Source organism: Hypanus sabinus, chromosome 4 (genome assembly GCF_030144855.1).
Source record: "Hypanus sabinus isolate sHypSab1 chromosome 4, sHypSab1.hap1, whole genome shotgun sequence".
NCBI lineage: Eukaryota > Metazoa > Chordata > Chondrichthyes > Myliobatiformes > Dasyatidae > Hypanus > Hypanus sabinus.
Window position 1 is genome coordinate 45,395,313 of NC_082709.1, and position 25,657 is coordinate 45,420,969.

General features: G+C 41.4%; 2 protein-coding genes across 20 annotated transcripts in view; one reads left to right on the plus strand and one right to left on the minus strand.

Annotated features, from left to right (window-relative positions):
• Positions 1-25,657, minus strand: part of LOC132392708 (DNA-binding protein SATB2-like) — a 229,258-nt gene that overhangs the window by 129,247 nt on the left and 74,354 nt on the right. For 17 of the 19 annotated variants that reach the window (XR_009511631.1, XM_059966975.1, XM_059966970.1 and 14 more), the window contains 5 exons: positions 18,292-18,418; positions 17,798-17,921; positions 9,188-9,290; positions 3,665-3,718; positions 1,602-2,068 (listed from right to left, as the gene is read on the minus strand). Coding sequence is in view for 18 of the 19 variants with exons in the window: in XM_059966975.1 (XP_059822958.1) it covers positions 1,602-2,068; positions 3,665-3,718; positions 9,188-9,290; positions 17,798-17,921; positions 18,292-18,418 (875 nt within the window). In the remaining variant the exon portion in view is untranslated. The remainder of the gene's footprint in view (positions 1-1,601; positions 2,069-3,664; positions 3,719-9,187; positions 9,291-17,797; positions 17,922-18,291; positions 18,419-25,657) is intronic. The other 2 variants (XM_059966977.1, XM_059966963.1) reach the window with 1 other exon arrangement.
• Positions 21,847-24,718, plus strand: LOC132392243 (uncharacterized). Its single transcript, XM_059966079.1, has 2 exons — positions 21,847-22,011; positions 22,290-24,718. The coding sequence occupies exon 2, from the start codon at positions 22,457-22,459 to the stop codon at positions 24,221-24,223; it is 1,767 nt and encodes a 588-aa protein (XP_059822062.1). The 5' UTR covers positions 21,847-22,011; positions 22,290-22,456; the 3' UTR covers positions 24,224-24,718.

A 25,657-nucleotide genomic window follows, 5' to 3' on the forward strand; every position in this document is an offset into this window, starting at 1 on the left:
TTTCTTCAGGACTTGACGATTATATTACTCATCCTTTAGACTGAGAAATTACACATTCTTAAGCCATCAAATATATGTTCAGGTTATCTCCATTCTCTTTGAGTGCAGTTATTTTATAACGTGGTGACGTAGGGATTACTCAATTCCAAAATTTACTGAAGCCAAGTCAGCAGGAAGAAGATGGACTTAAAAGTCAGAAGCCAGATCATGAATAGACAACAGGCAGGATTAAATGGAAAGGTTTTTTTGAATGATTAATTTTAACCCTCAGCTAATAATATGGGCTAGAATTTGACTGCAACCTGACCAGTCATGACAAACAGTCTTATCAGTTAGGGAAGACAATGAAAAGGGTTAATTTTCTATTCATGTGTTTAAGTGCTGCATGATAGCCTTAGGAATCCAGTCAACGATAATGCTTAAAGATCATTAGATAATCTCTGTGAGAGGTAAGTGACAGTATAATAAAATGCAAGGCAATAGGAGTGAGTGAACTGAGCTACAGGCATATTTAGCAAGCATAAGTGTCTCAAATTGCTGGGTATTAACAGGCCAGCAACATCATTGATTTGGACCATTAGGAGGGGTTGAATTCTACTATTATCCAATACAACTAATCTCCATAATGGGTAACATGCTCCCTTACACAGTTCCAGGCTGTTTTTTAAATTATCTGAGAGGGTGGGTGTAGGAGATGGAAAGAATATTTTTAAAATAGCTTTACCTTCACATTTGAATGAGATCTTATTTCACCCATCCTGCCTCTATAATTGTCCAGAAGAGCCAGTTTCCATTGGCATTAAGTTACACTTTTACACAAACCCTGCTGACAGGAAACACAAGGACCCAGCCCTTCTAACCTGTGTCAGAATCTGTACTTATGTGTTACTTGTCTCGGGTAAAAGAAGAAGAAAGATTCAAACAATGAAGAAGGGATTGGCCTCTCATTGGCTGCATCTGTTCAGCATGGATGTATTCATAATGTATATGTGGATTTATTTTAAAAAGCACCCTGGAATACAGACATAAGGGATAGTGCAGATGCTGGAAATCTTGAGCCACACACACAAAATGCTGGAGGAACTCAGCAGGTCAGGCAGCATCTAGGGAGGGAAATAAACAGTAATTACTTTGGGCTGAGACCCTTCATTAAGAGTCCTGCTGAGTTCTTTCAGCATTTTTGTGTGTTACCCTGCAGTGGGGGCAGAGATTATATTATCAGTATGTGTTTCACACTTCTCTCCTTTGACAGTGATATTAGTGGCAATGAAAATGCTCCTTCCAACTTCAACATTTCTGCTCCCGAGTTTCTTCAACATCAAGAACTTTCCAAGTATAATACCACCTGTTAAAAACAGCCTCAGCAAATTGAAATAAGCATTTCATACTAGTTTACATTTTGGGACGAAGTTATAGATGATCAATGTTGATTAAAAAATTGGTTTCTTTCTTTCTAAAGCTCTTGCTCTTACCAGCGCTGGATAAAGCTTTCTGATTGAGTTATACTGCCTCATACATCAGCAGGCATGATTGCTATTCACAGTTTTACGAACTTGTTTACAGCGGTGCTTCACCGCCAAGAGCGAAAAGGGCACACACACCTGTGTACGGTTGAAGGCAACTCGTGCGAACACGGCTTGTGATACGCTGGCTCTCTTGAGCTCGTCCCGGACTTGCTGGTAGATCTCCGGAGCGACCTCAACTGAGGAACTGGCAGGCTCAGTGGGCTTCACAGTCCTGGGGATGGGTGGGTGATTGAGGAACTGCTGGTTGATGGACTGCGGGTGCTGGTGAGCCAGCAGCCTGCTGACGGCGATCTGCTGGTTGATCAAGTGGGCCATGGCGAGCTGCTGCCTCACCAGCTGAGGGCTGAGCTGCGGCGACAACAGACTGGGGCTCATGATCGGCTGCAGGCCCGGGGCCTGGCTTCTGATGGGTGGGCTGTGATGGAGCTGGCTGTGCGGAGACTGCTCACTGCTTTTTGCCAAATTTGCCAGTTGACTGATGTTCGTCAGGTGGGATGGCCGCTGTCCTAGGACACAGTACTCTGATAGATTTTCTCTCTCCACTATATTAAAAAAATAAGATGAACATGTAACTCTCTTAGTAATCATCAGCAAAATTATGAACAGAATAATCAGTACAAACCAAAACTACTTCATAAAAGTTCAAAAGGCACCATTGCCCTACATGGCTTTACCTGGAAAGTAATAGAAAAGAGTCTGCTGCATTAAAGAAAAGCTAAAAATGAGCTTATTGTTGCATAAATGGAAGCGAAACCAAGTAAACTTTATTTTCATTTTTACATGCTTCTGGTGTGACTCCTGTGGTACAATGACATGTCACCCAAGTCACCGCCCCTCGATATAATTGAACTTGTTTGTGCTCATTTGTGAGGCCCAAGTTCCTCTGTTCGGATCATGCAGCAAAGCTTCTTGCTTATACAACCGGCATGTGGAAGGCAGTAAGGTGGAAACTTTTGCTGCCGTCTTTCTCACCCATGTGCAGGACGTTTGATCAGACATTGACAGATGCTAATTTGCCATCATGGCTCCTGCCATGCTTTTGAAGAGGCGGTAACAGGGAACGTGTCAACTATTTGGTGTAGAGGTGACACTGTTGTGGTGATTTAATCAAGGCACAATGCAAGGAATGCTGTCAGTTAAGAAGGCAGCCTCAGCTCTGACCAAATTACAAAGCAATACTCACACAAGCAACATAAGCCAATCAGGGATGATTAAAGAATTGACTCAGAATGCTGCTGTTATGGGTTATAACTACATGTATCTTAAGGTGTTTCTTTTGTAATGCCTATGTGTTTACGAAACTGAAGAGCAGCAAACAGAATCTTTTCCCACTTTACTGTATATCCATTGGTAAGTTGAACCAAAGGGAAAGCAAGTTTCCTACCATAATCCTGCCAACATAGGTGAACCTCAGCTTCCGAGTCACATCTATGGCTCCCCTATTGCTTACTCTCTTCCCTTTCTAACTTAATGCACTTCACAGCAAGACATCATTCTAAAGTTTTTGTACCTTGAGCAAGTATTCCCTGGCAACTGTGCCGAGATTTGTTTTGTGTATATACCCTTTCCCTAGCATTTTACTTTTTGTTCAGGACATACCATGGACTTATTATAGACTGAATGCATTGATTAAATTATTAAAGAAGTGGACACAGCCTGGTTGTGGCTTTACATAGACGAAGGGCAATATGTGCCTTTGATGCACGTTGAAATTGTAAAATAAAGACACCCCATTGTCACTGTATTTCTTTTATCTGTTTTGGCCCCGTTCTCTAAAATTGTTCAGGGAATATTCTGCTTGTAAAGCACTAACAAGAAATTATAGCATAATTGTTCAGGAGAGGCTGCAAAATAAGAGAGGTTTCTAAATTCCAGTTTAGACCAACACTCAATGTTATCGCCACATCACTGATGAAGTCATGGCTTCATTTTCTTCCATTTATGATAAGGAGCATATGGTCAATTGTGGGCACTGTAGAACAATGGATAGGTTAATTTAATGTTTATTAATCACCCAGCTCTTATCTCTTCTATTATTTTTAAGGTAGAGTAACAACTTAATAAACAAAATTTCTGCAGAATACAAGTGAATGCTGATGAAGTGGGGTGGTAGTGAGGTTGGGTGGGGAACAGTATACCTTTTAATAGTCTGTTTGATTGAAACATTGAGGGAACCCAGTCTTGTGCTGACTCTGAGAGAGTAAAAGAGAAAGATAATAAATATGCAAGTGAAATTCTAGCAATAAATAAATAAATAAATAAATAAATAGATGTAAGGACATTCCTGCTACTCCAATAGGCACAAAAGGCTTCCTGAAGTCTTATGATCCACTTACCTTTCAAAGGGAAGGAATACAAAGCTTGCTCCATTTATCAAAAGCTAACTCTGTTTAAATAACAAAATATTCATAAGGATCAATTCCTAAAGATTTCCTAGCAAAGTCATACTGGCACAGGACTTGTATTAAGAATGGTAGGGCACTAGACAATCTAATGGAACAGAGGGAATGTGAAGTACCGAGGAAATGCCATCACAGGTCAACGGGGTGGCAAAACAGGATTCAGCCCCTTATCAGTCAGAGCATTAAGCTTTGGAATTGGTTCACTACATAGCATTTGCATAAGTAATTGGTGAGGCCACACTTGAACAACGGTGTACTCTTTTGGTCGCCCTGTTGTAGGAAAGGCGTGGTTGAACTGAAAAGAGGGCAGAAAAAGGCTTATGGAGATGTTGCCAGGACTGGAGGGTCAGAGTTTTATGAAGATGTTGGCAGGTTTGGTCTTTATTCCTCGAAACATAGGAGAATAAGGTGGATGGTGGCAGTCTTTTCCCCAGAGGAGGGGAGTCCAAAGCCAAGGGCCACAGATTTGGGGTGAGAGGAGAATCATTTTAAAGTGCCCCAAAGATCAACTTTTCACACCAAGCATGGTGAGTATATGAAATAGGTCACCAGAGGAAGTGGTTGAGGCAGGTACCATGAAATCATTTATCAATAACTTGGATAGATACATGCAGAAGCAGGGCTCAGGTGGATATGAACCAAATGCAGGAAATTGGGACTAGATGGACGGTCACTAGATGCATGCTCAGCATGAACTTGTTGGGCTGAAGGGCCTGTATGCATGCTGTACTGTTCTATTTCTCTATTACTTATGAGTCTATTCAGACAGGGATGTAGTCAATGGACTATATTTGTTATGAATGCAATTTTAGCTTACTTTACATACATATTTCATAATATTAATTAATATTAATACATAGAACCTGAGGAAAATAATAAATAAAATGATTTTAATAATTCATGGAAAGGGAAAAAATAGAAACTATGTTTATCTCTGTGTAGGAGACAATATATACAAAATAAAAAATGTTAATAAAGGAATTCTCAGAAAAAAAGTTCAAATGAACATTAGGAATTAATCAGAGCTGTAAACATGATATAAATTATTTAAAAGTTACTTACATTTTTTGCATTTTATTTTAAAAGTTAAGTCTTAGTATCTGTGAATCAACTCATTAAAATCTCAGGTAAAAGCTAGATTCACATGTAGAATATTTTGGTTCAAAATTAGACATTTTTTCACTTCATTTATTCCATGATTTCCTGGTAATTTGTTGAACAAGGATCAAATACATATTGTAGTCACGGAATATGCACATTTACCTTATGATAAAGAGAGGCATTTATTGTTCTTAATTCTAAATGCAGACAGCAGGAATTCATTCAACATTACCATACATCAGAAGAGAAGAATTAAGAGAGGGCAAAAATGTATTCTATGTGGCTCTTGGATGGATGCCTTAACAATAAGATGGGCCCTGAGAATTTGGTGGAACTTGAGCTAAATTTGGAGATTTGATCCCAAATAACCAGGCTGTTTTTGGAGATGCTGAGTGTGAAATGATCAATATAAGCTTATGTGAGTTTATTCATAGCAGTTCACAGAAAGAAATAACGTTGTAGACTATGATAAAATCCGAGATAGGCAAAATGTCTAACGTGGGTTTTTGTTTTGTTGTCTGCTGAGCAAATCCACCATCATTTGGAGTTTCCATGACAGTAGCACTGACGTGAGTTAACCTCCAGAAGTCACAGCTGTAGGCCTAAGCCACAGTCACCTTCAGCCCTGCCACTTCGTCTGCTGCCTGCCCCTTTGTCCAATTACCTCTGGACTCCTGCTTACTAAACTTGTCCTGGATTGAACCTAGTTCAACTACAGTAGTAATGAACAGAAGTAATGTTCATACAAATGAACAGGAGACTTTGACTGCCAGGACAAAGTTACGGGAGTTGCTTACGAGGTTAGTTTTAATATTTTTAAGAAAGTTCACTGTATCTAAAAACAATTTTGCGTTATTAACAAAACTTTAATTTTTAATGAGTTCCAAGTGTCACTGAAAATTGAAGATTTTCCCAAAAGTTCAGAAACAGTGATGGATTTGGCAACCAATGAACCTGGAGGTGGAGTCTCATTGGCTGTCAAAGCCATTGTGTGGACACAGCGGGCTACCTTCACTGAGGCGTATACTGGAGCCAGGCTCCCTCTAGAAAACACCATAAGTGGTCTTGATGGAACTTGGTTACCAGCTACGTGTCCCCCGCTTTATGAATGTTCGCTTTACGCCACTTCGCTTTTACAAAAGGCCTACATTAATAGCCTGATTTCGCATTGCAAAGAGGGTTTTCGCTTATACAAAAATATTTCCCATATAAATTAATGGTTCTTCACTTTATGCCATTTCGGCTTAAGAAAGGTTTCATAGGAATGCTCTACCTTTGTAAAGGAGGGGACACCTGTATTTCAGGATGAAGAAAGATCAGCGTAGTTATACTCTGCACACATTGAGTCATTTCATAGTTGAAGAGTCAGTGAAAAATAGTAAGAAGCAATATTGCAAAACTCCAATAATGCATCATACTTTGGACCTTGACAGTGCCATGCCACCAGAGTTTCCAAACGATTGTTTAGTATTCCTGCTAAAACCCAAACATATTTATTTCACTCTTTATTTATTTCACATGTTATACAGACAGTATCATAATTTTTCCAGTGAATCTGTGAACTTAAAGGTATAGGAAATATGAATGCAATTTGTACCTTGGCATCTGGTTCGCATTCTAGTCTAATGTGTGAGCCAGATGCCAGAACATCAGGATTTCCAAAGAACTAAAGTCTTACTGTACTACAGGGACAACATGGTAGCTTAGTGGTTAGCACAATGTTTTATAGTACCAGTGGCCCTGATTCAATTCCTGTTGCTGCCTGTAAGGAGTTTGTGACTACATGGGTTTCCTCCCGGTGACTTGGTTTCCTCCCACAGTCCAAGGATGTACTGATTGGTAGGTTGACTGATCATTATAAATTGTCCCATCATTAAGCTAGAGTTATATTGGGGGTTGCAGTTCGAAGGGCTGGAAGGGCCTATTCTGTGCTGCATCTCAATAAATAAATTTATATCTTTTTTTTAAATGTTCAATTTTCAGAGGATTTCTCAAAAAGTAACCAGAAGATATAGGAGCACCAAACAACGTGCTGTTGAAAAATATAGGGGCTGACAAAGTTGGGTGATGCACTTTGGCTATGTAATGGTCTTGATAATATTGTACCTTTCAATACAGCAATAAGAAAGGTCAAATTTGTATCAAACAGGGCTGAGTAACACAGACTCTTGCCAATAATTTGGAAATGTCTTTACCTCCAGGTTGTCAGGACTGGCATTTAGAAATCAGGACAAATGGGCTTATAAACAAGAGAGTTTAAAATCATTAGAGGGTGTAATTGAAACTTACAAAATTCTGGCAGGGCTGGACAATGCAGATGCAGGAAAAAATGGTGGTGACAGCTTAAGGATACAGGGAAAGCAATTTAGGACTGAGATAAAAAAAAAGAGCAGTAAGCTTGTGGAATTTCTATCATGGAGCCAAATCATGAAATATGTTCAAGAATAAATTGGATATAATTTTTATGAGAACAAGATGGGCAAGCATTGAACACTGCACACTTGAATTATTCAAACTATTTTCAGCTATATTGAGTGAAATGTCAAATGAAGACTTGAAAAATGAAAATGGACTATTATTATGAAGGGCTATAGATGTTCACCTGTCTAACTTCAGCACCTAATTAAATTACTGACTGCAAACACCTATGGTCTATGGTTGCACCACAAGAATTAGGATTGTCAGGCAGATCTTCTTAGACAGATCCTTGAGATTAGTAATAACTAGCTGTTGTTTAATGTGTTTTTATGGGTTATGAGATGTAGGGCTCATTGGCCTCATCAAACCACGTCAGAACTGGTAATTCCTCCATGTATGGGGCAGAAGGTGCAGGTGGGCAGGTGAAAACTTTGTGAGTTGGTGTCTTCCTTTTGTTGCTCATGCTGGACATTTATATGTTTCCTGCGCATGGACTCAAGGTCCTTGATGCCATCCTGAATGCTCCTATTACACTTTGAATGTTCAAGGGCCAGTGGTTCCTGGGAAGCAGCGGGATGTTGCACTTCTTCAAGGAAGTTTTGACACACCCCTGAATCTTTTTCTCTGTCAATCTGACAATTTCCTTCCATGACAGTGCTCAGAACAAGCTGCTTGCTTTGGGAATTTGCTGCCCAAAGTAGCAGCTAGCAATAGCCATAGCCTCAGTGGTGGGGACATCTGCCTGGGAGAGGACACTGGCATTGACTGACTTATCCTCCCACAGAATTTGGAGGATCTTGTGGAGGCAGCATCGGTGGTATCCTTCCAGTGCCCTGGAATGACTGCCTCAGGTAATTCAAATCTCAATGGAATACAGGAAGGCATATAACACATACAGTCAGATATAACAGGCAGGCCCCAGAATGAAGAGTAAAAGTTCAATGGGACATATGAAGGATCTTTCATTTTGTCTAAAGGAAATTCAACAGTAAGACAATCTGGGTTAAAGTGCAAATCCAAACTGCACAATTCCTGCAATTAATATTAGCAATATTATGCACAGAATAAATTCCATTGACAACAGAATTTATCCTTGTTTGTTTATGTCAATAACTTGGGTGTGAAAAAGCCTTAATTTCATACTGGCATATACGTGGGTCCGTGTGCAGAATGTGTTTAAGTGACAAAAAGAGGAGCAAAAATTCTTAATTAACCTATGCAGTGTAATCAAATAGCAATACAGCAGCTCCTCATCATGATGCCTGCTAAGTTCTGGAAACACTGCAGCACTGGTAAATAAGAGGCAAGGTCTGGGTCTCTTACTCATCCTGTCTTCCTCTTTAACTCGACAGGACATGTGTTCCTCTTATTGATCAAATACTGAACCGGAAGGGAAACCCCACCCAGAGGAGCATATGGGTTGGAGAGAAACTATTTCTTTGCCATGAAAATGTAACCGAATGTGTAATTTATTATCAAAATATTGTCACAATATACCGCAAGAAAATGATTCTCAAGGTAGTATATGGTGACATTTACATACTTTGACAATTAATTTACTTTACTTTGACTTTGACGTATGTTAACAAATCTAATGCATGACATGAAACCAAATGTGACTTATGAAACAGCCCAGGACTTCCCATTGGTATCACAATACAAACTATCGGCAGATGTCCAAGTGAGACACAATTTCTACTGAGCACAAACAGTAAGTGGAGATTGGAAGAATCTAATTACCTTTAATCTTTTTGTATTTTTTGTACCACCTTCCAAACTCCTGGCACTTGGCTGATGATACATTGGCATAGTAAGTGCTGTTCACGATGGAGGAAATCATGCTCTGGTACCGAGAATGAAAAGAAAGTGGATCGCAAATTAGAAACAAATCCAAATAAAATCAATAAGCAAAGATGAAGGCGGAGCAGCAAGAGACTTAAATACACCCGAGCACTGGAAAGACACAGCAGCAAGTCAAAACCTCAACTACCAACAGAAACTAAACCATGCATAGAGAGCAATGAACACGTAAATAAAGAAATAATTCCTCTGTTTGAACCTCAGATGTCAGCCTCTATTCAATTATTATTAATACATTTTAGTGCCAGGATTTTCTTTTATTAACAATTTAACAATTCTATTCTTAACGTATTTTTGAAGGAACACTTTGAAACATGATGTGGAGGTTTATCTAGGATAAGGCAAAATGTAACTGAACCCTTGAAGGGAGTTTTTGTTCTATTGATTTTAATTGTCTCATTCTACTCTTCAGAGTTGCATGTAAAGCATGGAAGAAAATCTTCTGTCCTTGTCCTACCAGTCATTCAAAAATTTAAGCTGAATGGGCTCAGAGCTCATCAAATTTAAAATCATTGAGTATTATAGCACACACATCTTAGCTCACATAATATCGGTAAAAGAAATGAGTTTGGAGCTCAGCCCAGCCCTCAGCCCGACATCAAACTATGCCTATCTGTATGTAATCGCACGTGGCATCATAACTTAAACAGGGCAGCTTTCAGGACCAACCTCTGTAAAGAAAGAAGAGGATACGGGAAGTGGCCCTCTGTTTCAATGGAGTAGTTACTGTTGGTTACAGGCAAGCCCAGCAATGATAAATTGAATGAATAAATTTCAGACAAATGGAGATTCCTTTCCAACCATCTGCCTGGTTTTGTGTCACACCAGTCCATGAAAGAGTCCTCCATACAACCCCCTGAATGGTTTCTGTATCATCTTTATCCTGATAATAAATCATCTGAATGATGGAATTACATGGAGAAGATGTGGTGAAATTGTTGGTTAGAATTGAAAATTGAAAAAAAACCAATGTTTGGTGTAAGAAAACCAAATGTAATGGTCATTTCACAAACTCCACAACAAATATGATAAAAGTAACATGCTGAATATGAATACATTCCTGACAGATTTAAGAATTAATCCAATCGCTGCACAGGGACAGCCAAATTGGTCCTCTGATTTGTGCTGGATTAGTCCATCCCATCTGCATGTTCATAAATCATAGGAGCAGAATTAGGCCATTTGGCCCATCAACTTCACCATTCAATCGGTACTGATCCTTTTTTCCCCTTTTCAAACCCACTCCCCAGCTTTCTCCCTGTAACCTTTGATGCCATGTCCAATCAAGAACCTATCAAGCTCTGCCTTAAATACACCCAATGACCTGACCTCCATATACCACTCACATCACTCTGGATTAGGAAGAGAGTTCTTAATTTCTGACCTCTTTAAAAGTAAGTTTTCTAGGAACCGGGTGAAATCATACCTGTGGTCCCTGTTTGTAGTGTTTGTCTAAAGCCACTGTAGGGGCAGATACATCAATACTGGCTATTTGAAGTCACATCCCAATGCCAGACAATACCCAGAGACACAAGGGGAGAAAATTGCCAAGAAGGAATCTTATCTAAAATTGTATACATTCAAGCCCTCCTAGTCACTACAAACACAGAAGAGAAAAGGCTCAAGTACCTCCAAATAACTAAAATTCTAGCCAGAAAGTTTGAGAAACCAAAAATTAGGGACAGAATTATCAGTCACTTGGGCAAGTGTGAATTGATTAAAGAAAACGAGTATGGGTTTTTTTTTTAATGACAATAGAGTATTTTGATGAATAGCAGAGAAGATCAAGAAGTGGTTGATGTGGTAGAAATGGCATTTGATTAAGTGTAACATAATTAACTGAAGCCTATGGAATGAAAGGGATAGTAGCAGAATGGATAGAAAATTAACTAACAGGACATATAGTAATAGTGGAAGGGGTCACCAGGGTTTCAAACTATTCTAAATATGGGTTAATGATTTGAACATGGGTGTAGTACAAGGCATTTTCCAAATTTATTATGATAAAATACTTGAATGCATTGTGAGACGATTGTACTCAACTTGAAGGCAGCTTAGAGAAATGGACAGACAGGTGGTAAATGAAGTTTAATGGTGAGACATGTTCAGTATTACATTTTGATAGAAAGAGGCATAATAAATTCAAGAGCATAATTCCAAAAGGGATACAAACACAAAAATGACCTGGGGGTATATGTGTATAGTCCATTGAAAGTGGCAGGGTAGGTTGAAATGGCAATATACAATCAGTACAGAACCCTAAGCTTTATTAATACAGGCCCTGAGTAAAGGAGAAAGGACATTTTGACAAATCTTTATAGAACATTGGCACAACCACATGTATTGTGTCCAGGTCTGGGCACTGCACTTTAAGAAGTTACAGCGAGGCTTACCAAAATGATTCTAGCAATGCTGGATTTTAGTTACACTGATATTCAGGAAAAGCTGGGATTGTTCTCTGAGGAACAGATAAAATTACCAGAGGGTTGGATAATGCTATCTAAAATAATGATGCTATAAACAGAGTAGATAATAAAAAAATACTGTCCTATAGGTGGAGGAATAAACAGCCAGGGAACACAGGATAGACAGGATTAGGAAAAGAACTAGAAATGACACAAAGAAAAATAGTTTTCACAACGAGTGAGTGTTCAGTAACTAGGAAGCACTGCCCGGGAATCATAACAAAGAGCTTTTACAGTTGCTGGAAATCTTGAGCAACACATATAAAATGCTGCAGGAATGCTGCAAGTCAGGCAGCATCTATGGAGGGGAATAAGTAATTGACTGTTTATTCCCTTCCATAGATGTGCTTGAATTGCTAAGTTCCTGCAGCATTTTGTGTGTGTAACTGCCAGGGAAATCGTGGGAGCAGTTTCAATTGCAGCATTGAAAAGCGAGCTGGCAAAACTTAAAAGGAATGAATTTGCACAGCTCTAAGATGGGAAAGGACAATGAGACTAGTTGAATTGTTCTTGCATGGAGCTGGCTGACTCAATGGACTGAATGGCCTCTTTCCCCGCTGAAGCCACTCTGTATCTTTGACTTTTCAGACCACTTGCCTAATTAGTACGAGGTTGTAATTTCAGAGGGAAAGTTTCCTGTGGGATTGATCCTACAATTACTTCAGATATCTTTGTATGTTCAGCTGTAAAATTGGAGACACATAGATTGCAGTCATGGGTAATACCATGTTTGATTTAGCAGACACTAGACATGAAAATAGAAGCTAGAGTGTAGCCTAATTGTACCCTCCTTCTTTCAAGTGGTTACATGGGTTGACTGCACCACATCAAGAGACAGCAAAGACTGTCCCAGAGTGGGTAAAACAATAAGACAATCCAAATAACTTGTTCACACTATTAGGAAAGGGAAGAGAAGAAAGCAGTCTGTAGCAACCAAAAATATTGACTGAAAGATCCTGTGCAAACTAATTTGGGGGGGGGGGGGGTGGGAGAAACAATCTTTTTTCTACAATACCGTCATGTTTTTGAGCATCTCTCTTTTCCAGTCACAGTCTTTCTTACTTCACACTAAAATTATTATTTTTGTATTGTTGGTTATACTGGTCTCCTCCTGTTCTCCCTAAGTTCTAAACAGGCAACCTTCAAAAGTGGTCCCATTGTTAGCGCTCTCCTTTCTGCATTAGGAAACTGCAGTTTGAGTCTCACTCCTGAGGGTTAAGTACAAAAGTCTAGGCCAAGTACAGAATGCATGAAGTGCTGCATGATTGGAAGAATGATTGCCAAAATCCCCTAAAGGTACAGAAATTCCAACACCTGAGAAAATTGCATTGACACTGGATAGTTATTTCCACTAAAACCCGTGGCAAGATGGCAGCACAACGCAGCACGTGGTGGCCACTCCAGGAATGAATATCTGTTATCTGTAAGTAGGGGCCGTGTACAATCCTGATTTGATGGAGACGGACGTGTGAAGCACGGAGGAACATCTGGTGAAATTTTTGAAATGCCTGAAATCGCTGCTACTGTGCGATCGGAAAAATCTCCGGAAGAAAGGCCCCAAATCCTTGGCTTTGCCTGTTGCTTTGCGGCTGGTGCCGGGGTCAAAGCGCTCGGCAGGGACGGTGCTCGGTGTTAGAGGGCTGGTCGGAGGCTCGAAGTTTTCGGACGGACTCGGAGTTGGCTGTGGTCGGAGCTCCCAGAGTGCTGTATCGGCAAGCTGTGGCGCTGGAGGTTCATGGCAGGAAGAGTTTTTCTTCCTTCTACTGTCTGCGTGAGATGATGGGCTGTCGGGACTTTGAGACCTTTCTTTTAAACCGGGCCACGGACTGCTCTTTATCAGATTATGGTATTGCTTTGCACTGTTGAAACTATGTGTTAACTATAACTATATGTAACTATGTGGATTTGTGTAGGTCTGGTAGCCTTAGGTTTGTCTGTTGTGTTTGTAGTTCCTTTCCAGGGGACATGCTAAGACGGTAGTGCGATATTGATACGCAGCAGCCTCTCCCAATGCTGGAATGGGGATTACCAAATGTTATGTGGTTTTTCTTGTGTGGTCTGTTTTGTGCTTTTTCGTGATATCATTCTGGAGGAACATTGTCTCATTTTTTAACTGCATTGTATTTGTGGTTTCTAAATGACAATAAACTGAATCTGAATCTGAGGTCTTTCGCAGGTTACTAAGCCCAACTTATGCATAGCCATTCCTTCCAACAAGTGCCCGAGAGACTGGGGTAGTAGATTTGCCAGCTGCTGCCATGTGAGAACACAACTGTAAGAACATTTCTGACTTGCAATCTGCCTGATTACAAACAGTTTATGGAAATGAAACTAGTATACTGAGGAGGACCTGCCACTGATGCCTGCCCTCCTATATTCTTCCAAGACCTACAATAAGCACCAGTAATGCACGAGAAAATACCATCGGCACTGACTCGCCAAAATCTTCCAAATACAATAGGAGAAGGAAGTCAGCAACCTCCCACAAATTAGTATCTTTAGTACTGAGCCCCTATTAGCAGATTTTGGCTATATTGGGCACGCCAATACCAGACTCCCAAAATCTGAGCTCTGTCTGGGGAAGAAATTCCAAAATGATCAGAGAATGAGATTCAAGAATATGCTCAATGCTTCCTTGAAGAAATACAACATCCCCATTGCCCCCGGTGATCTCCTTCCCCACAACTGCTCAAGCCTGATGCTGGGAAGGCAGATGTTTTTTGAAGGTGGACGGGGTAAAAATGTGTCCAGTATCCTGAATGGGTGAGTGGGAAGTTCTTGTTATTTGAAAGGAAGGAGTGAAAAGGAGGCTTTTTGAAGTATTTTTGTGTATTGTTTCTGAAAGGTCTAGGGTACTGCCTTTAGCATTTAACTCTGAATAAAACTGCAGTCTGTTGAAAGACTGATAACACCTCTGGAATGTGTAACTGGAGGTTCCCTATTATATTTTCTTGTTCTCTTTAACTATTTAATTCATACAATATCCATGTTTACAATACACAGTTCAGTCTACTTGGCTGTTCTACTTGCAGGATCTTCTGTTAGCAGTAGGCCTTGTTGTAGCTCAGTCCATAAACATCCTACCTGTACAAGCTTTGACCACAAACACTGACCAGAATAAACTCCACCAACAACACTACATTGGCAACCCAAGTTGCAGGTAACATTCTGGTGGTTGTAATACTAGGCCAGGAGCCTGTTGTCTTTCACATATTTGTGTAGAAGCTGCCCTGCACAACTCCAAATAGAGCAAAGGAATTATTCATCACAGACACAAGAGAAACTGCAGTTGCTGGAATCTGGAGCAAAAACAGACTGCTGGAGGAAATCAGTGGACCAGGCAGTATCTGTGAAGAGAAATGGACAGTCAACCTTTCAGGTTGAGACCCTTCATCAGCAGTGGATCCATCAGACCTGTGCCACCATTTTACTTCAGTCCTTAGAATTGACTATCTGGTCTTAGTCACACTGCAATTTGTTGGTGATAACTGCACATAATAGCTGCATTGCAACACTACAATAGTCATCACACTTTTAATGTACAGCATTGACTATAAAGCATTTTGGAACATATTACGCCAGTGCATGATGCTGAAGAAATGCAACTCTTTCCTTCTCACTTCTCCCTACATCCTCCATGTGTTTCACAGTGATCCCATGCTCCACTTCTCCCCTCTTAACCTCCCCCCCTTTACAGGGCTTTATTGAACTCATTAGCTTTCTCCAGCTTCTTTTCACCTCAAACCTAAAGAATCTCTGCATATTCATTTACTTTTTCTTCCCTAGTGAGATCAGGCCTTCATGCATTTCCCAGTTGATTGTCCCATATCCTACTTTCTTAGCTCACAAATGGATTCAAATCACCCCACGTGAATTTGTTCATTTTAACCACTGAAGTGATGGGGAACACGACCACTCCTCCCTAGCATCTTCAAGGCCAACATAAAGTCACTGGGCAGCAAGATAGAGGGCCTGAGGGCAAGATTGCTGTATTGGGGGATTGTCACATTCTCTGTTTCACTGAGGTATGGTTCGTCCCCCACACTCCAAACACCAAGCTCCACCCCGAGGAGTTCTCAGTCCATCAGATGGACCAGTTGAGGGCATCAGGATTGGGAAAGGTGTTGGTGCCTGCTTCCTGATAAACAAACCGTGGTGCTCGGACATAGCGGTCTCATCTCACTCTTGTTCTACCGAATTGGAACAGCTAATGATTAACTGTGGACCATTTGCTTTCCAATAGAGTTCTCCACTGTGATCCTAACTATGGTTTACATACTATCAAAGCCAGATGCCAAGTAAGCAATCGACATACTGAGTGCCATGATTAACAAACAAGAAATGGCCTACTCTGATGACTTTCATATCCTTGTCGGAACGTCAATCAGGATAGCTGGAAGAAATCTTTGTCCAGCTACAGTAGCACACGCCTACAGCACCAGAGGACCCAACGTACTCAGCCAGTACCATACTACCATCAATAATGCCTACTGTTCGATTCCTCAGCCAAATTTTCGGTATGTGACCATCTAGCTATTCTTCTACTACCTTTATATGGGCAGAGACTAAGGAGCAAGGCACCAGAGGTAAGGACAACAAATAACTGGTCACGGGAGGCAGAGGAGCGGCTACAGTTCAGCTTCAAGTTGGTGGATGGGGCCATGTTCAAGGACTCACCAGGGGACCTAAATAAACACGTCACGGTAGTCACAGGCTTTATGAATCATTAGGTGTCTTCCCCAAACAGAAGCCCTGGATGAACAAAGAAATTCACAGTCTGTTGAGGGCTAATTAGGTGATGTTTAAAACTGGCGCTCTGGGAAAGTACAAGAGGTTCTGGTATGACCTGAAAAGTCATTTCATATGTGAAGTGTGAGATCTTGGACTAAACTTATATCATAAGACACCGCTTGACAACTGTTGTTCTCTTGAGATAAAACTTGGCTCAGCAATGCTTAGACCATGGGCCCAGACAATGCTGCCAGATACCAAGCCTGTGAATCCACATTAATTGTTCCAGACCTTGCCCATGGCAGATTTGTCATGGCAACATAAATTGTTCCAAAGGTTGAAGTAATACCACAAAGTACTAACAGCTGGTAAAACACTTGGCTGGACCCACTTGTAAAACTGGGCATCAAATGGGTCACAAAATGTAGAACTGATATTATTTTGCAGTCATCTGAATTATGGGTTACAGTGAAAGAACTGACAATAGATGATTATTGGATTAAAGTCTTAAAGTTCACTAATAAACATAATTTCCTATTTATTTCTGCATACAGAGTCCACACTGGAAGTGTATATTCCACCTAGTAATGGCAATGCCTTGAGCCTGAAGCAGTGAATTTACTGATTAAAGCATTAAAGATGCTAGCAGCAGAGTCCAATACAGGAAGTAGTGCAAGCAGAGCAGGATACACATCGCAATGCTGCAGAGAACACTGGAAATACTCAGCAGCTCAGGCCGCATCTGTGGGTAGAGAAACAGAATTGATGCTTCAGATCAGAGAGAGAAAAGAATAAATAAAAACAAGTTGAGCTCATATGACAGATGGATGACTGGTACAGATGGAGAGTTCAACGTGGAGTCTGAACGGCTGCAACCCCTGGCAGAAGACAAGCTGCTGCTCCTCAAATTTGCACTGGGCATTGCTGTAGCAGGACAGGGGGCTACTGACTAACAGGGCAGAATTGTAGTGGAATAGGAAATTGAGGTGGCAGGCAACAGGAAGCTCAGGGTGACCCCTGTAAAATGAACACGACTGGAGCAATGCTGGTATCAGTATGTTGCTAGACTTGTTCAACTATTTCTGCTGTCGACCTTAGCTTTGGCCTTTCTCGCTCTCTTTCCCCAGCTGGTACATGATCAAAAACCTGACAAGAATCATAAATCCGGCTTCACCACCAGCCTCGCCTGACCCGCTGAGCATTTCTATTTCCTGCTTTCTTGGCTTTTGATTCTGTATTTTCAGTCAGTGCGGTATTTTATTTTCATAATGACAATAGAAAGCGGAATTTCAACCTGGGAGAGAGGGCATTCTTTGGCCAGGGTGCTCTGGTTCATTTCCTTCAGCAGCTCCTTCAATGCGTTCCGAACAGTGGCATGGTTCCACTGCTCTGCGGGAAGGTCCTCAAACTTTGCACAGCTGTGAAGCGCAGAAAAGTAAGAGCTTTCAAAAAAAAGAAACAAATCTTCACCCATACCAAGCCTTCGGCCTAGTAATGCCGAGCAAATATTTCTTCCAGTCTGGTTCTGTTTACAAAACTAGCCTGAGGCACAACAGGGCAGGCAGAAGCTGCCAAGTCACATCAATCCCTTCTTTTTTTCAGAGCTTTTTACATTGGCAAATATCCCCAACCCCCAAACCTGCCAAGCTCATTTTAAAACATTTTCTCCTTTTTACTTGAGACTTCAAAAGGGAATACTTATTGAATCACTAGATTCTGAGTTCCTGTAGAATTATTTTACACCATATTGTTGGCTTCTGCCAATGACAGATGTTTGAAAGCACCCACCTTTGTAACTGGATTTTCAGCGTCACAACATGATGGACATCCTGTAACATGTCAGCTACAGTTGCATCTGGTGCTTCAGTGAGATAGTTCAGGGGCAGAGGGCTCCACTTTCCAACCTTGATCATGCCTGATTCAATTAATGACAAAATCCATTAAAGATCAGCAAAATGTACGAGGCAGCACAATGAGCAATGAACAGTAAATACATTTAAGGCAAGGCTGGATAGATTTTTGCATGATAGGCTTATGGGGAAAAGGCAGGTTGATGGAGATGGGTTTATGGCCAGATCAGCCATGATCTTATTGAATGGCGAGGCAGTCTCAATGGGCCAGATGGCCTACTCCTGCTCCCATTTCATCTGTTCTTATGTAACACCTTTTTACAAGGGAGATCCTGTGCAGAAAATCCATATTCTTTTCATCATCAATTCTACCTCAGCATTCCTGACAAATGAACATTTGCCCCAAACAACCTGATGAAGAACTTCTTAAAGTTTATTACAGTCATTATATTCCTCTTAACACTAATTCTGAGCACCAAGTTAAAAGTCTATCGGACGTGTTTGTAAATTTGATGAAACTACTGTTGTTGGCAAGGTATGTATTCCTCACAGTATTCCTCACTGTGTGGCAGCATAAGTGATTACAAAACACGGGTGAGGTGTCACAGTACGGTAGGGTAAAAATAGAACTATTAGTTTTTATTTAGGAATTATTTTCAAGGATGCAATGGCCCAACTATAAAACAAGTTCAAAAAGAATTGCTTGGTTTGACTTCGATAGGTTCCTAACGTTAAACAGATAGCAAACAGTGGTCTAGCAAAAACAGCAAAAAGCTGGTTCAGAGGCCTTACACTAGCAGATTCCAAAGATTCAAGGAGTAATGGACAGCTGAACAGGTTGTTGCTAAGATAGATCCCTCCCTTATGAGCTAGCCATGGGGGAGCACGTGATTGATATTAGACAGTTCCTAAACAATGGTCCAGAGTTTGGAAGGGGTTACAAGGGAAAGCAATTTAGCCACAGGAACAGGGAACAATACTTAAGGACGAACTAGGCTAGTGAAAAGTCATCGATCGGGTCCTGCTGATGTGCTGGATGGTTGGAACTGGCAAAGTGTCATTAGTCTGCCTTCCAGTAGGAGACTGGATGAGGGCTTGGACTAGTGGGTTCATGAGGGGTCAGTCCAAGAAGTAAACAAGCCAGCACTGGTAGGCAGGTTGGATTCATCCATAGGGCCAGGAAACAGAATTAAAGCTTGGCCAACAAGTTAGTGAATCAGTCAGGGACAAAGCTGATAGGCACTTATGGAGGGGCAGTCCATGGACATTGAGTAGACGATGGGGTTGGGTTGAGATCATGAATTGGGGAGGATGGAATGGTGGGGTGTAATTCCAGGGAAGTGGCAAGACGAGTATATTGTATGACGGGATATACCTTGGACAGGGTGTGAATGCTGGACAGCAGAGGAGAGGCTGAGACCCAGGCACAGTTACGTCCATGGACAAGTTGCAACTGAATACAGCATCGGTTACAAATCAAATCCATTCTAACCCACCTGTGCTAGAGGATACAGGTCCTATATTCAGCTCATCAGCCAACTCAGATCATACAGAGCTGTACATCAGAGTACTTTCAGGTCCATGGTGCGACCCATAGCTGAGTGCTAATCTTGGTATGGATGTCCAGAAATATGACCAAAGATGCTGACATTTCAAAGGTAGTTCCTGTTAACTATATTTGTTTTATTTGCATGAAGGTTGGTTACATCCAGTTATGAAAACACATTATGGACAATTCGGAACATCCCGCAGATGTCCTTCCTGTGTTTTTTTTAATTAATTGAAACATTTGTTAGTGACTTTGCATGCTAATTCTAAGAGCATGAATCTAATAGATTTAATAGAAAGGAGAAAGAACTTGTTTGTAAATGTAGGCTTTCACTACCTCAAGGCAGCTATTGTTCTTCAGAGAATGAGCTATTTTGGAAGTGAGGTCTCTAGTTTTAAGCAGGAAATGCATGCAGCAAGGTTTCTCATCAGCAACATGATAATCCTTCCACTGTTTGTTTCTGCACTATGGGAGGTCTTTGGTGGAATGGCTTTATATTGCCCTGTGCAAGACAGAGCCTTTGTAAACCAGCTCATACAACTCAAAGAACTGTCAATTTAGGCAGGTATGTCACACCTCATGGCCACATACACATTACATGGGATAACTATCAAACAGGTGCATATTTACATTTTCTAATATAAAATCTCCCCTATTTTAATGCTATTTCTGAAATTTGACCAGTACAATCAATGCACAGCATAAGAAGCAGCAAGATAGAGACTGAACCCTTTTCTCTGACACTACACTGTGAAAGGTTTGGATGTGTGATTCCACAGTGACATGTATATAGCTATTGCTCCAGCTAATCACTTGGTCTGGGGCCATCTAGAAGGCCCTTGGGATGGAGCCCTAAATCCTGGCTTCCAGCTACAGTTGGCTGACTGCAGAAACTGTAGGTCCCAGAATACCATTTATACTTCAATCCAGTAAAACTAATTCACTAAATGCAAGCTCGGGGAAATAATGTTTCACCCAAGCAAATGGCAGAGCAGGAAATGAAGGTGACATTACCAAGTACAATGAATTAGATAGATTGATCTCAATTACAGTGGAACTGGTACCATTTGTCCTTTAAAAACAGATACATATATAACGCAGACTAGGTGAATGCTGAGGCCAGACACATGGATCTTACATACAAAAGAAACAGTAATAGATATACAACCCTTGAGCAGGACCTGCCAGCCAGTAACTTTGTGGCTGATGTTTTACCTCAGCATAATCTCCTGTACTATCTCTATATCTCCTGATCCCCCCCTCCAAAAAATCTAAAAACGTATCATAAACACAAGGGATTCTGCAGATGCTGGAAACCCAGAGCAACACACATAAAATGCTGGAGGAACTCAGCAGGTCAGGTAACATCAATGGAGGGGAATAAACTGTGAATGTTTCAGGTCGAGATGTCAACTGCTTATTGTTCCCCTCCATAAATGCTACTTGTCCTGCTGAGTTCCTCCAGGAGAGGGAGAGGGAGAGAGTGTGCATGTGTGTGTGTGTGTGTGTGTGTGTTGCTCTAAATATATATCAGCTTTTCTTTGTCTCATCAACGAAGATTCACTGCTCTCTGATGAAGAAGTTTCTTCTCATCTCAGTCCTGCTATGATTGATACCCCCTCATTTTAAGATTGTGACCCTGGACCTAGGCACCCCGGCCTGTGTTTACAAGAATCTTCTTCCATTATCCTCAGGAAACTAAGTTGTCAGATATTCTTAGATGCTAACTAAACTTGTAGGGTCAGTGGGAAGATTGGGAAGGGGGAGAGGGAAAAGATGGTGGAGAATATTAATTATTTGGACCTTCTACGCCCATGGTTCCCAAAGAAGAATCCATGGTACCTGTGCTGTCTTTACGACAGTTATTTAGTTTATAATATTTTCGCTTAGTAATTCATTCAATAGTATTTTCTAGTTAGAATTAGAAGTGTTTAAAGTGTATTCATTGCATGTAAAATATATCGGCATGCGATGACGTCACATCCGGTTTCGCCGCGTCTTGTGGGAAAACACCGGTTTGAAATTAGCGCGAGGGTGGGGGCTTTCCACGAGGCTCACCTGAGCACAAGCAGTTTTGCAGGCATGAGAAATCACAGTGAGAGCAACGCTGTAAGTTAATAGATAATCGATATATTGAACTAAGATGTTAATAGTGATCCTGTTAGAGGTAACGTCGGTAGATAATGTTTATGCTTTCGTTAGTTAAAGAGTCGCGGATAGTTTGCATGGAAGTGTATTTAAAGTAGTCAATGGAGCAGGTAAACTCTCCCTGTATACTGCACCTTAGTGTAATGTAGTTATAGTCACCTTTGCAAGTATTTACACTTGAAATGTGATATTAAGGAAGGAACAAATACTGTATCAATCTTGTATTGTTTTATCAACAGTTTTCACCATATGTTAATGTGAAGAGTGAACAGTAAATGGTTAATCTTACTGCGATCTGGTTCTTATTAACTGTGGTTTATCCGGACGTTAAATTCGGCGTTTCGTTACACCCGAAGGAGAACGTGACAGTGAAAAAGCGGCATTTTCAGGTGTTTCAAGTGCTGCAATGTCAGCTCAATCCAGCATCAAGTCGACGCCGCCCAGCGACAAGGGCAGTAAACCGACATCAAGTAAGCCCACCCGGGCGTTATCAGGTGTTCCAAGTGCTGCAATGTCAGCTCGATCCGGGATCAAGTCGATGGCGCCCAGCGACAAGGGCAGTAGAACGACATCAAGTAAGTCCACACAGGCAAGAGCCAAGGCAGAAGCCGCCAAGGTGCGACTGCATTACGCCAAACAAGAGGCAGTTTTGAAAATGAAACTGGCCACCAGAGAAGCCGAAATCCAGAAAGAAAAGGCTGCCAGAGAAGCCGAAAGGGCCGCCAGAAAGGCAGAAGCCGCCAAGGCGCTACTGCGTTACGCCAGACAAGAAGCAGTTTTGAAAATGAAACTGGCCACCAAAGAAGCCGAAATCCAGAAAGAAAAGGCTGCCAGAGAAGAGGCTGCCAGAGAAGCCGAAGAGGCTGCCAGACAAAGAGAAGAGGCCGCCAGAGAAGCCGAAACCCAGTTGGAAATGGCAAAAATATCGAGAGAGTTGCATGTGCTGCAGCTAGAAGGAGAAAGAGAAGCTGCCAGGGTGGAAGCAAAGTACATAGAACAAGCTGAAGGGTCGCGTGATCTGACCGAAGTAAGATCTACTTTAGAAAGGACCAGACTGGAACGCACGAGCGACTATGTACAATATCAAATAGACAGGCAGGCTCGTCTCCCCTCTCCATACGTATTCGATAACTTCCCCAGCTACGAGGAACCTCAGAGAGTCACGATTGCATCACATCCATACGAGGAAGGAAATTTACCCTCACGGCTCCGTGATGAAGTCAAGAATGAAAGAACCGACAACGCTCCTTCACCCCCACAACAGGACGGCGGGGAGGGAGAGGTTCACTCCAGGACAACAATTGTCAGCTCGAACTGTACAGAAGTTTGCGGTCAAACTCAGTCAAGCCGTTCTTGTTCCGAGATCTGCCTCACTGAGGTGTACCCTAAAGAAGCACAACAAGGCGTTAACAAGCGCGAGGCAAGCGACGAGTCGCTGGGCCAGTCAGTCTTCGCTCTAACGAAGTATGACAACAAACTTGCACAATCAGCTCAAGATACCATTTCTTTAAAACCCAAAGACACCAAGGTCTTCAGAGATGAAGCAAATAATGGGGTTGCCCCATTGCCAATCAGAGAACCACGCCAGCGCTCACCAGATAACAAAGAGCAGGCAGTCAAACGGTTCACGTCCTTACGGAAAACCTGGAAAAGGAAACCTGAGATACAGCAACGCACCCGATTGGCCCACGAGGTACTGTGCACCCTAATGGCAGAAGTCACAGCCATTATAAACGCACAATCATTCCTACCTGTGTCTTCTGACCCAGAAAACCCCTTTATACTTTCGCCATCAACGCTCCTTACGCAGAAGGCAGGAGCACCTCCTCCACCAGGAGACTTCTCAGACAAGGATTTGTACACAAAGCAATGGAGACAAGTCCAGGCTCTGGCAAATCAGTTCTGGCCCCGCTGGAGACAAAAATATCTACCTTTGTTGCAACAGAGACAAAAGTGGACAGAACCCCGTAGGAATCTTCAAGTTGGAGACTTAGTCCTGCTCAGGGACAAGCAAGTCGCTCGCAACAGCTGGCCAACGGCCAGAATCACTGCTACATTCCCTATCGAGGATGGACATGTCAGGAAGATCGAATTGAAGACTACCGACCAAGGCGATGTGAAAATTTACCAAAGGCCAGTTACAGAAGTTATTCTACTTCTACCCAATGACTGATTAAGAGACTAAGTTTTGTACTCTGCTCATTGTGACCTTACGAAGGTCAAGCGGGGAGTGTGCTGTCTTTACGACAGTTATTTAGTTTATAATATTTTCGCTTAGTAATTCATTCAATAGTATTTTCTAGTTAGAATTAGAAGTGTTTAAAGTGTATTCATTGCATGTAAAATATATCGGCATGCGATGACGTCACATCCGGTTTCGCCGCGTCTTGTGGGAAAACACCGGTTTGAAATTAGCGCGAGGGTGGGGGCTTTCCACGAGGCTCACCTGAGCACAAGCAGTTTTGCAGGCATGAGAAATCACAGTGAGAGCAACGCTGTAAGTTAATAGATAATCGATATATTGAACTAAGATGTTAATAGTGATCCTGTTAGAGGTAACGTCGGTAGATAATGTTTATGCTTTCGTTAGTTAAAGAGTCGCGGATAGTTTGCATGGAAGTGTATTTAAAGTAGTCAATGGAGCAGGTAAACTCTCCCTGTATACTGCACCTTAGTGTAATGTAGTTATAGTCACCTTTGCAAGTATTTACACTTGAAATGTGATATTAAGGAAGGAACAAATACTGTATCAATCTTGTATTGTTTTATCAACAGTTTTCACCATATGTTAATGTGAAGAGTGAACAGTAAATGGTTAATCTTACTGCGATCTGGTTCTTATTAACTGTGGTTTATCCGGACGTTAAATTCGGCGTTTCGTTACACCCGAAGGAGAACGTGACAGTACCCTTGTTTAATGGTATCCGTCCATGGCATAAGAAAGGCTGGGAAGCCTTGTTCTACGCTTTCACTATCCACCATCCGTTCTTTAGGTCAGACATCTTTGGTTAAGTATGACCTTGGCCTTCATACAGCAAGTTCTTCTTATCCTACAGTGTCTGTCACTTGCAGTTAATTAGCTCTTTGAACTCTTGGTTATCTCACCTTCTTGGTAGTATTTCTTGATAAATGTTAATTACGGTGGATTTCAGTTCTGTTCATATATTGTGGATGCTGTGCAGCTTCTGATGGCTCAGAATCAAGTGATGGTCTTTAAGCTGCTGTCAAGAGATTTATCTTTGTGGGGTCCTTAAGAGCATTGACATTGGAATTGCTTTATTATTGTCACATGGACCAAGATAAAGTGAAAAGCTTGTTTTGCTTACCCCTCATACATGGCGTATTGAGGCAGAACAAGGTAAAGCAGTAACAATGCAGAATAAAGTGCTACAGCTACCAAGAAAGTGCAGTGCGGGTAAACAATAAGGTGCAAGATCATAAAGAGGTAGATTGTGAGGTCAAGACTCCATCTTATCATACTAGGGAACCATTCAATAGTTTTATAACAGTGGGGCAGAACCCTCATTGAACCCTCTGGAATGTGTGTTCAAGCTTTTGTATCTTCTCCCTGATGTGAGAGGGGAGAAGATAGATTATTCAGGGTGGA

Excerpts from the sequence above, each read along its gene's own strand:
- LOC132392243 (XM_059966079.1), top strand. The coding sequence starts at position 22,457 with ATGTCAGCTCAATCCAGCATCAAGTCGACGCCGCCCAGCGACAAGGGC.